We start from the raw sequence: 17,274 nt of genomic DNA on the forward strand, positions 1-17,274 counted from the left end.
CTTAAGTAACCCCGGCTGCCTGCAATTAGTGCAGGTTCGAGTCCCACCAGGCTCAAGGTTGACTCAGCCTTCCATCCTTCCCAGGTAGGTAAAATGAGGACCCAGATTGTTGGGGGCAATTAAGCTGACTTTGTAATAATGCCGCTGGGGTGTGTGTGAAAGCCCTAATAAGCAGGCATATACATAGAATGAAGGCTACTGCTAAGCTTGTAAGCCGCCCTGAGTCTTCAGAGAAGGGCGGGATATAAATGGAATTAAAATAAATAAAATAAAATAAATAGCAATATACCGCTTCACAGAGCTCTTCAGTCATCTCTAAGTGGTTTACAGAGTCATCATATTGCTTAGTGACTGTTTGATAACAGCTTGTTGCTGCAAGTCTCAAGAGGAGGAAGCGTTTTCTTTCTGAATTTCACTCTTATTTGAAAATCATTTTCCCCCCTCCATTTCTCAGATAAAGTTTATATCTTGTTCAAAACAAACAAAAAACCCACTATCGATTCAGTTATTTCTAAATAACACACACAAAAAATTGGCAGTGTCACAAATTTGCAAACACTACTAGGAATTACCAATACTTAATTATTGCATATTCTTCTATCTAAACTTAAAAAGATGGAAGTACAACACTTTGATTTATTTATTCACTTTGCTTCTGGGTCTCCTATTCCCAAAGACTTTTTGTAAGCATAAAAATATACCTCTACTTGTAAGCATAAGAACAAAGCAATTAAAACCAACAATCCCTCTTTCAAATCACATCTTCCTACTTTGCAAGATGGGCTTCTAAAGTTTTGCTGAATCGCAGAAGGGATGGGACCAATCAAATTCCCACTGGGGAGCAGTTTTAAAATATGGGTGCCGCTATTAGGAACCCCCACTTCCAAGGGCCATCAGGTGGCAATCCAATAGCAATGGGATCTGAAGATGGTTGACCCTTTCTGCTTTGGTTGGATAGGCCGGACAACACAGAAGGAGACAATTTCTTAGTTTAGCACAGGGGTCTTCAAACGTGGCCCCTTTATGACTTGTGGACTTCAACTCCCAGAATTCCTCAGCCAGGCACGTGCCTGGCTGAGGAATTCTGGGAGTTGAAGTCCACAAGTCATAAAAGGGCCAAGTTTGAAAACCCCTGGTTTAGCATTTCTCAGCCTCAACAAGTTTGAGATGTGTGGACTTCAGCTTTCAGAATTCCCTAGCCTACACGCCACTATGCTAGGGATTTCTGGGAGTTGAAGTCTACACATCTTAAAAGTTGCTGAAGCTGAGACATGCTACCTTAGATAACCATACTGCAAAGGTTCGTGCTACACTAAACCATGGTTTGTTTAAACAACAGTAAGCTAACTCAGCCACAATGGCTAACTTCATACAACACGCTACATCTGAACGAAATAAAACCACCTGAGGTCTTAATCTCACAGGTGAACTCAGTCAAGGAGATCAATTTTTTTTTTACTTTCCATTTGGTTTATTACAGTTAAAAGTTACCCTAGTTCTGTTCTCCATACTCACCACTTGTTCCAGCTTCTCCGCGTTGTCCTGATGCTCTTCCTCCGGGGTCACAGCTGGCATCTCCTGGAATTCGCTGTCAGCCATGGGAACGCTCTTCTTTTTCCGTTTGCCTTTAAGACTGGGTGCTGCATAAAGACAAGAAGGCCACTGAACTTCAAAGACCTGGAACACAGGAGTCACCACCTTTGGTCTCCAGCCCAGACCTGCTATCAATGATCAGCTCCCTATATGGGCCATTCTTTGATCCGTTGGGGAAAGGCCACCATTTTGCAGAAGTGCTCTTCCTTGTCCCCATATTCCACTTTGAGGTCCCCTCTTGAACAGAACCAGACGCCAAGGGAAGCGAAGGTCCTCTATTAGGATCCTGAAGAGCCAGTCCTCTCTGGAGTAGAGAGAGAGCCAACTACAGCCAAAGTCTCAAATCATTTGCTAGCTACGCAACTGAAGGCGTTCCTCACCCGTATACTCATTCACCCATCATTATCTGAATCACAAAAAGGAAGCATGAAACAATGACGCTTTCTTCCTCATCCAAACTTCGCGGCGGTGTGTGTGTGTGTGTGTGTGTTAAAATCTGTAAGTTGGCAGGTGCAATGTGCTTGCAACGGGTGCCCCCTGTTTGCAAAGTCACGGGAAGTTCTTGCCCTCTCTCACCCACTGAAGTCCAGAAAGATGATCACCTTCTGCCCTCATCCCAAGCTCTGCCCAGCCTCTTCTTGAAAACCTCCAGAGATGGAGCACTTGCAACTTCTGAAGGCAAGCTGCTGCACTGTTTTAATTGTTCTAACTGTGCAACACTGCATCAATCTGCCCTTGTGGCTGCCAATTATGACATCCTGGTACACCAGACAGAAATTTCACACCACTCAAGTTGGTGTGAATCCTGCGCACCAAGATTCAAAATGCATCCCTGGCTGAAATATTGCCAGTCCAGCTGCCGGATCACACTGCTTTGATGCACATTGTTCACTGGCCTCTCATTTGGAGATAGGCATCCGGGCAGGCAGTGGCGTATCCTGGAAGAGGGCAAGCCTGCGGGCTTCCACTTTCACTTTCTGAGTGGTTTCCTGAATGGTGAGAAATTCACCCCACATCCTTCCCTCCTAGACAGGGCTCAACCAACTGCCTCTCCTCAACACTGTTGAGGCCCACAGCCAGTGCATAAGGTTCTTCTCTTGAAATGTGCTCGCCTACACCACACGTACCTAGAAGTTGCCGGTGCGAGGTTCTGAATCACGGTGCAAAGAAGAGGGGGCAGGAGAAGCAGACATTGCTCTCCATTCAGGGAACCAGATATGTCCTAATCGGGGCCATCTGCAGGGTGTGGTCAACAAAGTCAACAGGGCAGCCATGATGATCCAACCAAAGCTCCATCTAGTGTTTGTGTGTGTGTTGCTGATAAATGTTTAAAAATTTTGAGCAATTTCAAAGGGTGATTATTTGGATTTTTAATGAGAGGGAGGTAGGGAAGGAAGGAAGGAAGGAAGGAAGGAAGGAAGGAAGGAAGGAAGGAAGGAAGGAAGGAAGGAAGGAAGGAAGGAAGGAGAAGGAAGAAAGAAAGAAAGAAAGAAAGAAAGAAAGAAAGAAAGAAAGAAAGAAAGAAGGAAGGAAGGAAGGAAGGAAGGAAGGAAGGAAGGAAGGAAGGAAGGAAGGAAGGAAGGAAGAAAGAAAGAAAGAAAGAAAGAAAGAAAGAAAGAAAGAAAGAAAGAAAGAAAGAAAGAAAGAAAGAAAGAAAGAAAGAAAGAAAGAAAGAAAGAAAGCTTCTCAACATTGGCAACTAAGGTGTGTGGACATCTACTCCCAAAATAGCCCAGTCAACATGCTTTAAGGTGTGTGGATTTCAACTCCCAGAATTCCCCAGCCAGCCATAGGAGTTGAAGTCCACACATCTTAAAGCTGCTAAGGTTGAGACACCTGGTTCAGAACACCAGGGCATCTCCTGCTTTCCTCTTGGCAGCTACCCCATCTGAAAGTCCCAGTCGTCAACTGTCAAGTACTAAAACCCTGTCAAATCTGACAGGCTAATGGTCAAAACCCAGTTTTGTCATGTCAGTTGTCCCATAACCACATGTCTTCCAGTGAAACCAAGCATCACCCCACATCAAATGTAGAACATCAAATACTTAATGAATTTTCAGAATGAGGGAAGCATCTGCAGAACATTGTTATTTATATAAACACATCATTTTTTATAAATAACATCACGATGTAAGAGCCAAAGGATAGCACTTGGGTCACATTGGCAGTTCTAGCATCTCCAGGCTTAGAACAGTCACTGATGACCCTGTTACTTCACTGTCATGTTACATAAATCAGGGCAGGTTGTCTCATCAACACGCTAAGCCACAAAAGCACAACGGCTGTTTGCACACCAGCTATTAAGCCACAATGAAAGAAACCACGCTTTGACTTAGTGGTATACATTTATTTATTCATTAGATGTTTTCTCCTCCCTTTATTGTTTGCCCTGTTGGGGAGATGAGAGCCATATACATTTAATAAATACTGTATATACTTGAGTATAAGCCGACTCGAGTATAAGCCGAGACCCCCAATTTCACCCCCAAAAACTGGAAAAAGTTGTTGACTCGAGTATAAGCCGATCCGCCGTTCTGCAAGCCTCTGCCGCCAGCAGAGGCTCGATCCGCCATTTTGCAAGCCTGAATACACAGGAATACCCTGTGTGGCCGCGGCTCTCGGGGAAGCCCTGGCTGTCAGCTTCCTCGCTCCACGCTGCCATTCGGGGCCCGCGCGTTCCCCGGGCAAATCGCGGCGCCCAGCAGGCGAGGAAACACGCCCGCTCCAGTCACCCCCCCTTCCCTCAGGAGACGCGAAGCAAGTGACCGCCCGGAGCTTACCGAGGACTTGCTTCGGTGCTTCCAGGATCGCGCGCACCTCTCCCAAGCCGCCGCCGTCCGGAGACCTGCCGAAGTTTGGGGAGGTTTGGGGAGGTGCGCGCGCACCTCCCCAAACCTCCCCAAACTTCGGCAGGTCTCCGGACGGCGGTGGCTTGGGAGAGGTGCGCGCGATCCCGGAAGCACCAAAGCCTCGGCCGCGCACAAGTCCTCGGTAAGTTTTTTTTGTTGACTGGAGTATAAGCCGAAGTGGAATTTTTCAGCCCAAAAAGTGGGCTGAAAAATTCGGCTTATACTCAAGTATATACGGTAAATGGTTTTGATAAATAACTTGAGGGGTGAAGATATCCAATACTTATGAATGCTATTTTCTCCATAACAACAGCCCTGTGAGGTGGATTGACCTGAGAGAGAGGGACTGGCCCAAAGTCACCTCGCCAGTTTCCGTGCCTAAGATGGGACTAGAACTCACAGCCTCCTGGTTTCGAATGCTATAACTATTAAACCAAGTCAACCAGCCGGCTTTCATGGCTAGGGCAGGATATGCATATGTGATGAAGACGGTACATACGTGGCTATCAAAACAGTCAAGGTGGCAACCACGGCTGTAAAAACAAAGTTGTTGCACACAGATAAAAATAAAAGTTGTGAGTATACAGTCACAACACAATCTTCACCATCCTCACTTTTTTGACAGCCCTGTACCTCAGGATGTTCTCAAACAGAAATTCCAGATCTGTTGGGAAAAATTGTATTATACAGCTAGTCCTCTACTTACAACCACAACTGAGCTAAACAAGAGAGTTGCGCCCCATTTTATGACCTTTTTTGGCACCGTTGTTAAATGGATCACCGCAGTCAAGTTAGTAACATGGTTGTTAAGTGAATCCGCGTTCCCCATTCACTTTGTTCGTCAGAAGTTTTGCAAAAGGGGATCGCAGGACCCCGGGGGATACTGCGACCGTCAAAAGTACATGTCGTTGCCAAGCATCCAAATTTTGATCAGATGACTGTGGGGATGCTGCTATGGTCGTAAGTATGAAAAACAGTCATGAGTCACATGTTTCAGTGCCGTTGTAACTTTGAACGGTCGCTAAATGAATGGTTGTAAGTAAAGGACTGTGCAATAATGACTTTAGGCTTTCCTAGAAAAACGAATTCCCAAATTAGCCCAACAAGTTGTGCCTTTCAAAAACGAGCAAGTAGGATGAGAGTGAGGGGAGAAGAGCAGCTATTAAATGCTGAAGAAGGATAAAAAGACCCTTTTATTTTTGTAAACAGGATGAGTCACCCTGTGGTTATGAGAAAAATAAACTACATAATCCATAGATAGAATACAAGCGGAAGCATATGAAACCGTTGCAAGCTTTTGAATTTCCAAGAATTCTTAATCACGCAAGTTGACTAGAAAAAGAAAAAAAAACACAGAGGAAGGAAAACGATATGACTCATCTCGGTGCCTCTGATTAGAACAGTGTTTCTCAACTGCAGCAATTTTTAAGCTTGTGAGTTCCCAGATGCCCCCAGCCAGGAAGGAGAATTCTGGGAGATGAAGTCCACACAGTAAACTGGGATTGAGAAGTTAAAAGAAAACTAGTGAGCTGTAAATTCTACAACAAACCAGGCGACTTTAAGACTCCCATGCTACAACAGGGGTTGTCCAACCTTGGCAACTTTAAGACTTGTGGACTTCAACTCCCAGAATTCTCCAGCCAACATGTCCAATCTTGGCAACTTTGAGACTTCTGCCTGTCTGGGGAATTCTGGGAGTTTAGAACACAGAACAGAACATAGAATAACAGAGTTGGAAGAGATCTTAGAGGTCATCTAGTCCAACTCCCTGCACAAGCAGGAGAGTCTATACCCGTGGTGGCGAACCTATGGCACGGGTGCCACAGGTGGCATGCAGAGCCCTCTCTGTGGGCACGCGCACCGTCGCCCCAATTCTAGGCCTTCAGCTGTGTTTCACAAAACCTTTTCGCTTTAGGCCTCCGCCGCCATGTGCAAAAAAAAAAAAAGGTTCAATCAATCAATCCAATTTCAACTTCTCCTGGGGGGAAAAAAAGATCTTGCAAAGTTGGAATTGATTAAACTTTTTAGTCCCACCCAGTACCACTGCAGCCGCACCCACCCAATGGGCCACGCCCACCTGACAATACATAAGTGGGTTTTGGGTTGCAGTTTGGGCATTCGGTCTCTAAAAGGTTCGCCATCACTGGTCTACACCGTTTCAGACAAGTGGCTGTCCAGTTTTTCTTGACCACCAACAGTGATGGGGCATCCGCAACTCCTGAAGGCAACCCGTTCCACTGGTTAATTGCTGTCACCATTAGGAAGTTTCTCCTTAATTCCAGGTTGATTAGTTTCCATCCACTGTTTCTCGTCCTGCCCTCTGGTGCCTTGGAGAATAGTTTGCCCCCTTCATTGTGACAGTCCCTCAAATACTGAAAGACTGCTATCATGTCTCCCACAGTCCTTCTTTTCACAAGACTAGACGAGACATACCCAATTCCCGCAACCATTCTTCATATGTCTTAAGTCTCCAGCCCCCGAATCATCTTCGTTGCTCTTTTCTGCACTCTTTCCAGAGTCTCAACGTCTTTTTTTATATTGTGGTGATCAAAACTGGATGCAGAGTTGAAGTCCACTGGTCTTAAAAGTTGCCACGGCTGGACTCCCCAGTTCTACAACCATCAGCACCTAGGCAGGTGGCTTTGTTGTTGTTGTTGTTAGTTGCGAAGTCATGTCCGACCCATCGCGACCCCATGGACAACGTTCCTCCAGGCCTTCCTGTCCTCTACCATCTTCTGGAGTCCACTTAAGCTCACACCTCCTGCTTCAGTGACTCCATCCAGCCACCTCATTCTCTGTCGTCCCCTTCTTCTCTTGCCCTCCACCTTTCCCAGCATTAGGCTCTTCTCCAGTGAGTCCTTCCTTCTCATTAGGTGGCCAAAGTATTTGAGTTTTAGCTTCAGGATCTGGCCTTCTAAAGAGCAGTGGCTTACGGGTCTAAATGCCAGTCAAGACTTTCCACTAAAAACAGGGTCCATTTCTAACATGCGGTGCTGGGAAAGAGATGCTAAAATCAGAGGGGGGGGAACCCGCATAGCAAAATGGACTCCTCAGCCCACCGTTTCCCTCCCTTCGCCCTACATTTCTTCCTTTTGTTCCTTCTTCCTCCAGCCCATCTTCATTCACAAAGGACACCCACCCCCACTTTCAAAGCATGGCGGAGCCAACAGTGGGGGGAGAGGACTAGTGGGGCAGGGGCAGACTTTCATCTCGGCAGGTCGTCAACCTCAATCCTGCATGGGTCAGTAGGAACTGGGGACCGACATGAAAAGGGGGGGGAGAGGAGGGAGGGACGTGGCAGCTGGTCCTTCTCATCTCAGCTGCAAAATTCATTGTGGGCCAGCAGCTCATTAGCCTTCTTCTCTTCTGCCCATCTTTTTCCGGATTGCACATTAGGGAAACTGAGGAACAAGTGAGTCATGGCAGCAGAGAAATTCCTATCTCCTCTCCGAGCAGCTCCTTTGAAGGGTCAGGATTAGGAGGTCAGGTTGTAGAGCAAGGTCGGTTTCCAAGCCTACCAACCCAAAGGGAGATAGATACCTGGGCACAGAGAAGTCAGGAAGAAGCCCCCGGACCCAATTCAGAAGTCTGTTCAGGCTTCACTGTGAAGGAAAGTGTGGGGTGGGGGTGGGGAGGGAATGTCTGTCAAGGCCTCAAGTGGAATGGGAAGACAGCTCTATCTGACTCACGCAGTTCAGATCTCTCCTGCCAACGGAAACAGTTAGTAAGCAATTCCAGATTTATTGTTTCTGAATGGCAAAAAAATATTGCATCGCGCAGCTTGCAAAGCCTTTCCCTTGCAAACAATTCCGTTTCCAGCAAAGGGCTTTCAAAATTAGTCAACGAAAAAAAATGGTTACATTAAAGAAGGAGTGCTAATGAAAGAGGCAGCTAGGGTGCCTTAAGGTCCAGTGCAAGAAAAGTATGGGACTTTTGCCTTGGTATTGGACTCCCTCTGTACCTAGAACTTGAACTTCAGCCTCCTCCTGCCCATCAGTCATGCCGGCTGAACCCTACCACCAGCACCAGATCTCTCCCTCTCTTAGCCCTGCAAGGTAGTCCAGACAAGAAGCACAACCACGAGTACTGCTTTATCATTTTTTGTAAGCTTAAATCAGGGGTCTTCAAACTTGGCCCTTTTATGACTCGTGGACTTCAACTCCCAGAATTCCTCAGCCAGCATGCCTGGCTGAGGAATTCTGGGAGTTGAAGTCCACGAGTCATAAAAGGGCCAAGTTTGAAGACCCCTGGCTTAAATGAACAGAACTTTGCAAGGCTGCAAGTATTTGTTAGAACTGTAAGCTGCCCAGAGTTATTGGTTAAGATGGACGGCCGCAGGAATTGGATGGATTCAATTCAATTCAGAAATACAACTGGAAGGGACCTTGGAGGACTTTTAATCCAAACTTTTAATCCAGACTTTCTACCATTTCAGACAAGTGGCTGTCCAGTCTCTTTTTAAAAACATCCAGCGTTGAAGCACCCAGAACTTCTGAAGGCAAGCTGTTCTATTGACACTTCTCACTATTAGGAAGTTTCTCCTTAATTCCAAGTTGCTTCTCTCCTTGATTAGTTTCCATCTATTGTTTCTTGTCCTGCCCTCTGGTGATTTGGAGAATAATTTGACCCCCTCTTCTTTGTGGCAACCTCTCAAATACTGGAATAATGGCTATCATGTCCCCCCTAGTCCTTCTTTTCTCTAGACTAGTAAGGTAAAGGTAAAGGTTCCCCCGCACATGCATGCCAGTCGTTTCCAACTCTAGGGGCCGGTGCTCATCTCCGTTTCAAAGCCGAAGAGCCAGCGCTTGTCCGAGGACATCTCCGTGGTCATGTGGCCGGCATGACTAGACGCCAGAGGCGCACGGAACGCTGTGACCTTCCCACCGTAGTGGTCCCTATTTTTCTACTTGCATTTTTACGTGCTTTCGAACTGCTAGGTTGGCAGAAGCTGGGACGAGTAACAGGCGCTCACTCTGTTACGCGGCACTCGGGATTCGACCCGCCAAACTGCCGACCTTCTGATCGACAAGCTAGACTAGCCAAACCCAAATCCTGCAAATGTTCTTCATATGTTTTAGTCTCCAGGCCTTGGATCATCTTAGTTGCTCCTCTTTGCACTTTTTCCAAAGTCTCAACATTTTTTTTTGTAATGTGGGGACCAAAACTGGATGCTGTATTCCAGGTGTGACCTTACTTGGGCCATGGTGGCACAGTGGTTAGAATGCAGTTATGGCAAGCTGACTCTGCTCACACTGTCAGGAGTTTGATTTCTTTGATCCTCAAGGTTGACTCAGCCTTCCATCCTTCTAAGGTCAGTAAAATGAGGACCCAGATTGTTGGGGGCGACATGCTGACTCTGTAAACTGCTTAGAGAGGGCTGTAAAGCATTGTGAAGCGGTATATAAGTCTAGGTGCTATTACTATTGTTACTAAGGTTTTATAAAGCGGTACTAATTCTTCATGTGATTTTGATCCTATGCTTCTGTTCTGTACAACCAAGGATTGTATTAACTTTTTTGGCGGTGGCTGCACACTGCAGGCTCATATTTAAGCATATTTAAGCTTACTAGATAGATTTCTCCCCTCCTCTCCTTTTACACACCATGTACCATTTCTCTCTCACACACACAACCCCTTTCCAAGCTGCATCCTTAAATAATACATGGTCTGGGTCCATTTTAAAGTGTTTTTATTTTTTATTTTATTTATTTTAATTCCATTTATATCCCGCCCTTCTCCGAAGACTCAGGGCGGTTTACAAGCTTAGCAGTAGCCTTCATTCTATGTATATGCCTGCTTATTAGGGCTTTCACACACACCCCAAGCGGCATTATTACAAAGTCAGCTTAATTGCCCCCAACAATCTGGGTCCTCATTTTACCTACCTCGGAAGGATGGAAGGCTGAGTCAACCTTGAGCCTGGTGGGACGCGAACCTGCACTAATTGCAGGCAGCTGGTGTTACTTAAGGAGGCATTAGCCCACTGCTCCACCAAGGCTCTTCTTTTGTGCCTGCTCCAGTAGCTACCACAATCTGAGCAACTTTGACTGATATCACAAAATGTTCAGAGGGTCACTAATGGGATGGAGAAGCACAAAAAAAGTCAAGCTGGCAACCTGTGGATGTCCCTGACTTAACCTCAACTGAGGAGAATATTTATCCACTCTACAAATCCCACCCCTCCCCATTGGACCCAATCTCATCCCTCTTAGTCATCTCCATTTTCCCCCTAGCATTCAGTCATGACCCTAATTTAGAACCCAGCCTATAGAGAGATTTACCCATCCTAATTTGCATCTCAAAAATCAGCACTCTATAAAGTGAAGGACCCATCCGCTTTTTAAGAAATAAGCAAGATGCAGAAATGTACTTTAGCCTGCTGCTATAGATAGGATGGTTTACGTCAGTACATCCATGCTGGCTAGGGAATTCTGGGAGTTGAAGTCCACACACCTTAAAGTTTCCAGGGTTGAAAAACAATGATTTATATTGAATTAATTCATTAGAAGACAGGTCAATCGACCAGGACTTTTCCCAAAGCAGTCATCCCTCCAATATAAACGTTATTTGGATTCTCTGGCCTGGGTGTGGACACCCCTTCCGCATTCCTGCTCCTTTGTGTAATATATTTACACAAGGCAGAAATCAATCAAGCCAATGCCTGCAGCCACGGGAATATTCCTAGATGAAACCCTTTGAGTGACCCATAGCCACCCCGAGCGTTGCAGCTGGGGAGGGAGGCAACATGAGAAAGAGAGTGGGGCTGTTTTACAAAAGCCTGGATGGAATTTTCATTCTTGCCCCTTATGCCCCCTCCCCGCACTGTGAAGGGGCATTTCATTGTGTTTTGAATACTCATGATAGTTTTCATGAGCTTCCAGTGTCAAACCAACTGCAAACCCTGCTAAGGATTGTCAGTTTAAGAGGGGGTTTCACATATGACGGGGGGGGGGGGGAGGGGGGAATCCGCAAAAAATGAGATTTGGAGGCTCTTCCAAAGTGACCAACCCTGCTTTAATAAGCTTTGGTGCCTGGTGCCGCGATAACAATTTGAGTTACAAGTAAGAGCGGTAAGAACAAGGGACTGACAGGCACCTGAACACAAGCCACCAGATGTTAATTGTTGCTGAAAAGGAAAAAAATTGGGGGGGGGGGATCAGAGACGTAGCCTTATCAGGAGATAGGCAAACTGACGAAAACAAATGGAAAAAGGCCCAAAAGATTGGGGGGGGGAAGGTTAGCTATTATACCCATCTTGGTTGGAGTGCTCAGAATCCAATGAAAAGGATTTATAAATACTTGGAAGTTTGGAGGAGGAGGAGGAGGAGGAGGAGGAGGAGGAGGAGGAGGAGGAGGAGGAGGAGGAGGAGGAGAAGAAGAAGAAGAAGAAGAAGAAGAAGAAGAAGAACAACAACAACAACAACAACAACAACAACAACAACAACGGCAGCAACAGCAACAACAACAACACAAATGAGCAGGCACCAATTTGCACTTGTTAGACTTCATTTGTCTCCTTCTCAAAATATTAACATTCTTGAATAAAATGAAGCCTAGTCACAAAGTAGTGATCTGCTCCTTAATTAAGTAACCAAAAGCATCACAAAACAGGCACCACTTTTTAACAGATCCATAAGGAGCACAGCTTCCAGAGCGCAAAATGATCTGGCTGCCCTATTCAATTTGAATCCTGGGCATTTTGTTCCCTGGCACTCTCTCCAAAAACAGGAAGCCAAGCACAAAATTGTTTCTAGCTATTTCTGCCCCCACATCCACTTCCAGCTCATGTTTGCTAAAACCGTTTGCGTGTCCCTCTCTCCTCTGAAGGGTCACGGAGCGTATCCAAAACACTCACATACTGTACAAAGGGAAGGGGGAAGGGGAGTTGGAGGGAGAGAGGAGAGAGAGAAAGAGAGAGGTAGGGAGGTAGGGAGGTAGGGAGGTAGGGAGAGAAAGAAAGAAAGAAAGAAAGAAAGAAAGAAAGAAAGAAAGAAAGAAAGAAAGAAAGAAAGAAAGAAAGAAAGAAAGAAAGAAAGAAAGAAAGAAGGAAGGAAGGAAGGAAGGAAGGAAGGAAGGAAGGAAGGAAGGAAGGAAGGAAGGAAGGAAGGAAGGAAGGAAGGAAGGAAGGAAGGAAGGAAGGAAGGAAGAAAGAAAGAGGAAGGAAGGAAGGAAGGAAGGAAGGAAGGAAGGAAGGAAGGAAGGAAGGAAGGAAGGAAGAAAGAAAGAAAGAAAGAAAGAAAGAAAGAAAGAAAGAAAGAAAGAAAGAAAGAAAGAAAGAAAGAAAGAAAGAAAGAAGAACCTTTCCAATTTAATGTTCTGCAAGTATGAGATCATGGCTTACCGCAACTAAAGGAAGAGTTTTTGAGAGGATTACTGGACACGATGACAGGTTTTCAGAAAAACAAAAGACACCCAGGGAGGAAAGAGGAGGAGAGGAGGGGGGGGGCTGGAACCGTCTCAGCCCCTTTCAGAAGCCTTCCAGCAAGACAGCTTCCCCGGGACCTTCAAAGGGAGAAAAAGAGAAGGAAAAGGGGATGCTTGAAGAGATCTGGGGAAGGGGTGGAAAGGCATGGAGAAATTAAGCTGAAAAGAGGAGGGGTGGGAAGTCAGAGAAAGAGAAAGGAGAAAGGACCAAAAGAAAAATAATAATAATAATAACTAGTTGGGATGCAAGCGTAAGCATCCAATTTTGGGAGCCCGGGAGACACCTGCTTTTCCTTCCTCCTCCAGGATTCAAAGGCAAAATCCAAGCGCCGTCAGTCATTCAGGCTTAATGAAGAGAGACTTTTTCCCATTTGGTGGCCCTAGGGACTACACCCCCTATCATCCCCAGCCAAGCCAGCTACCAACTTGACCGCTGGCTGAAGCAGGGAAAGGATGGGTCTTGATTTGAGATCTGGGGATGATGGGAAACGCAGCGCCCACGGCCCTCCCCTCCCCGCACCTGGAAAGCCCCCAACTTGGATGGTTTAGGGCAGGGGTAGGCAACCTCGTGGACTTCAACTCCCAGAATTCCTGAGCCAGCTGTGCTGGCTCAGGAATTCTGGGAGTTGAAGTCCACGAGTCATAAAAGAGCCGAGGTTGCCTAACACTGGTTTAGGGAAAGCACTGACTGACTTTTAGGAACCCGCCTCCCTCCCTCATCTAAAATTTTATAAATAAAGAGTCCTGTGCGACACAGACAGTTGCCGCATTTCATCCTTGTCAGTAGCAGAGGCACCTGTTTTTGTAAAGGATTGTCTTTCTTTTTTTAATTCCCTCCCCTTGCAAAACAGCTGCTTGGAGACTCTGTGGCAGTTGGGGGGGGGTTTCCCCCTTCCCTCTCTCCTTCTTGGCTTCAACGAGCGCAACTGTTTTTCTATGCACAGTTGTGATATTGTGAGAGATGGATGGTAGGACTTGTGTTTTACAAACCCCGGGGTGGGGTGGAGGGGAAAACGGTCATGTGCTAATCTCAGTCCAATTTAGGTCCCTTTTTGTGGGGGGGGGGCAGATGAAGGGTTTGGTAAGCAACGAGTAGATGTACAGGTAGTCCTCGACTTAGCACAGTCCATTTAGTCACCATTTCAACATTCAAAGTTACGACGGCACCTATTACCATTTTTCACAGTTAACGACCTTTGCAGCATCCCCGTAATCACGTGATCAAAATTCAAGCCCTTGGCAAATGGTTCATACTTATGACCGTTGCTGTGCCCCAAAGTCACGCGATGCCCCTTTGGGACCTTCTGACAAGCAAAGTCAACGGGGAAGCCAGATTCGCTTTACAACCAGGTTACAAACTTAACAGCTGCAGCGATTCGCTTAACAAGAGTGGCAAGAAAGGTTGTGAAATGGGGCAAAAGCCCACTTAAATGAATGTCTCACTTAACAGCAAAAACTTTGAGCTCCATCGTGGTTATAAGTGGGGGACTACCTATATAAAAGGGGTCTGCCTTTCGACATCATTCTCCGTCCCTCTTTAGAGTGAAATAACTAAAACCCAGAGAAGATCAACCACAGCTGAGCCCCAAATTTATGTTGCTAAGTGAGATATTTGTTAAGTGAGTTTTGCCCCAGTTTATGACCTTTCATGTCACAGTTGTTAAGTGAATCACTGCAGTTGTTAAATTAGTAACACCGTCGTTAAGTGAATCTGGCCTCCCCCATTGATTTTGTTTGTCGAAAGTTCACCTAAACTTGATCACGTGACTTCAAGACACGGCAACCGTCATAAACACGAACCAATCGCCGAGCATGGGAGTTTTGATCACGTGATGATGAGGATGCTGCAACGGTCGTAACTCACTTCTGACTGTTCCATTGTAAATTTGAACTATCACTAAATGAACTGTTGAAAGTCAAGGACGATCGGTATTTAGAAAATCGCAATCTTTCCTTGACTCGTGGAATTCACTGCCCACAAGACGCAGTGGTGGCCCAGAGTTATGACTGGCTGAGGGATTCTGGGAGTTGAAGTCCACAAGTCTTAAAATTGCCAAGTTTGGAGACCCCTGGATTAGACCAAGGGGAATTTTGGTACCAAGAGGCAGGCTATTTTTGAATACCAGATTCTGAGGATGACTTCAGCATGAAAGTCAACAATTCCATAGTTTTATGAGCTTTTCAATTAATTCCCTGAATTAATCTGCCATCTGACTCTCCAAGGCAGTCCTTTTAAGAAGTGAGATCTGACAATCTGGCCACGTCAGAACCCTATCTTAAAAAACAGAAAGAAACTTTCATAACAAGTCTGGGGGGAAAAAACTATTGGGGAATGAAATGGGGAAATAAAATTGTCAGTGCCAGTAAGTTAAACAATCAAACACACACACACACACACACACACACACTTAAAGAGAAATACTGTACCACAGATCAGTTTCAAAACCTGGGGCTGAATCACCAAAATCAGATGTGGCGTAATGCCAGTGAAGTCATGCTTCTCAAAACTGGAGGAGGCCAAGCCCTTCTCAAGAATATCAACTTCCCTGCCTCATCCTTGAGCCGGCTGATTTGCTTCCAAAAAGGCATACAGAGACGTGGACAAAAGCAAAGTTTTACATTTAGATAGAAAAAAAAATCAAAGCTACAAGTTCAGATTGGGCAAGACCTGGCTTAGAAACAGCAACTGTGAGAGGGACCTTGGAGTCCAAGTGGACGATCACTTGATTATGAGTAAGCAGTGTGCAGCAGCAACCGAAAAAGCTAACACAATCCTGGGTTGTATAAACAGAGGCATAGAATTAAGATCATGCGAAGTACTAGTATCGCTTTACAAAGCCCTAGTAAGACCACACCTGGAATACTGCAACCAATTTTGGTTACCATGACTACAAAAAAGAGGTTGAGAGTTTGGAAAAAATTCAGAGAAGAGCAACTAAGATGATCCAAAGGCCTGGAGACTAAAACATGAAGAACGGCTGCAGGACTTGGGTTCGGCTAATCTAAAGAAAAGAAGAAATAGGGGTGACATGATAGCAGTGTTCCAGTGAGGACAATTAACCAGTGGAATGGCTTGTCTTCAGAAACTGTGGACCCTCCGTCACTGAAGGCTTTTAAGAGGAGACTGGACAGTCACTTGTCTGAGATGGTATAGGTCAGGGGTAGGCAACCTTGGCTCTTTTATGACTCGTGGACTTCAACTCCCAGAATTCCTGAGCCAGCGTGGGGGAATTATGGCCCCCTCATGACTCGTGGACTTCAATTCCCAGAATCCCTGAGCCAGCATGAGGAAACTATGGCCCCCTCATGACTCATGGACTTCAACTCCCAGAATTCCTGAGCCAGCGTGGGGGAACTATGGCCCCCTCATGACTCGTGGACTTCAACTCCCAGAATTCCTGAGCCAGCATGAGGGAACTATGGCCCCCTCATGACTCGTGGACTTCAACTCCCAGAATTCCTGAGCCAGCGTGGGGGAACTATGGCCCCCTCATGACTGGTGGACTTCAAGTCCCAGAATTCCTGAGCCAGCATGAGGGAACTATGTCTGAGATGGTATAGTCAGGGGTAGGCAACCTTGGCTCTTTTATGACTCGTGGACTTCAACTCCCAGAATTCCTGAGCCAGCGTGGGGGAACTATGGCCCCCTCATGACTCGTGGACTTCAACTCCCAGAATTCCTGAGCCAGCGTGAGGAAACTATGGCCCCCTCATGACTCATGGACTTCAACTCCCAGAATTCCTGAGCCAGCGTGGGGGAACTATGGCCCCCTCATGACTCGTGGACTTCAACTCCCAGAATTCCTGAGCCAGCGTGGGGGAACTATGGCCCCCTCATGACTGGTGGACTTCAAGTCCCAGAATTCCTGAGCCAGCATGAGGGAACTATGGCCCCCTCATGACTCGTGGACTTCAACTCCCAGAATTCCTGAGCCAGCATGGCTCAGCTTGGAAACCTCTCCCTTTCCCCTCAGCGTGGCTGGCTCAGGAATTCTGGGAGTTGAAGTCCACAAGTCATAAAAGAGCCAAGGTTGCCTACCCCTGGTATAGGTTCTACTGCTTGAGCAGGGGGCTGGACTAGAAGACCTCCAAAGTCCCTTCCAGCTCTATTCCATTCTCAGATTGAGGCAGGAAAAATAGGAATGTTAATCACAGTTTCGCTTTTGAAAAAGTGAGGCAAGACACAGGGTGCATCCCAAGGAAACAGGATCAAAATCTGGGCTTATGCATAGCTTGGAAAGTGAGAGGAGCCATCAGCCAAGCTGCCTGTGGAAGGATTTTCCAGGATGGCAGGACAAGAAGCCACGGATGAAAGCTGATCAAAGAGAGATCCAATCTGGAACTAATGAGGAATTTCCTAACAGCAAAATTAATCAATAGGATAGCTTGCCTCCGAGAACTGTGAGTG

At 46.2% G+C, this 17,274-nt stretch overlaps 1 protein-coding gene across 4 annotated transcripts in view; it reads right to left on the reverse strand.

Moving 5' to 3' along the window:
• LOC308671381 (AT-rich interactive domain-containing protein 5A-like) overlaps nucleotides 1-17,274 on the reverse strand; it is a 38,557-nt gene that overhangs the window by 16,594 nt on the left and 4,689 nt on the right. For 3 of the 4 annotated variants that reach the window (XM_081333521.1, XM_081333523.1, XM_081333520.1), the window contains exon 2: nucleotides 1,516-1,640. In XM_081333521.1, the coding sequence (XP_081189647.1) occupies nucleotides 1,516-1,640 (125 nt within the window). Of the gene's footprint in view, nucleotides 1-1,515; nucleotides 1,641-2,720; nucleotides 2,830-17,274 lie in introns of all 4 variants that reach the window. The other variant, XM_081333522.1, reaches the window with a different exon arrangement.

The sequence above is a fragment of the Vipera berus genome (assembly GCF_964194415.1).
Source record: "Vipera berus genome assembly, chromosome: 8".
Lineage (NCBI taxonomy): Eukaryota > Metazoa > Chordata > Lepidosauria > Squamata > Viperidae > Vipera > Vipera berus.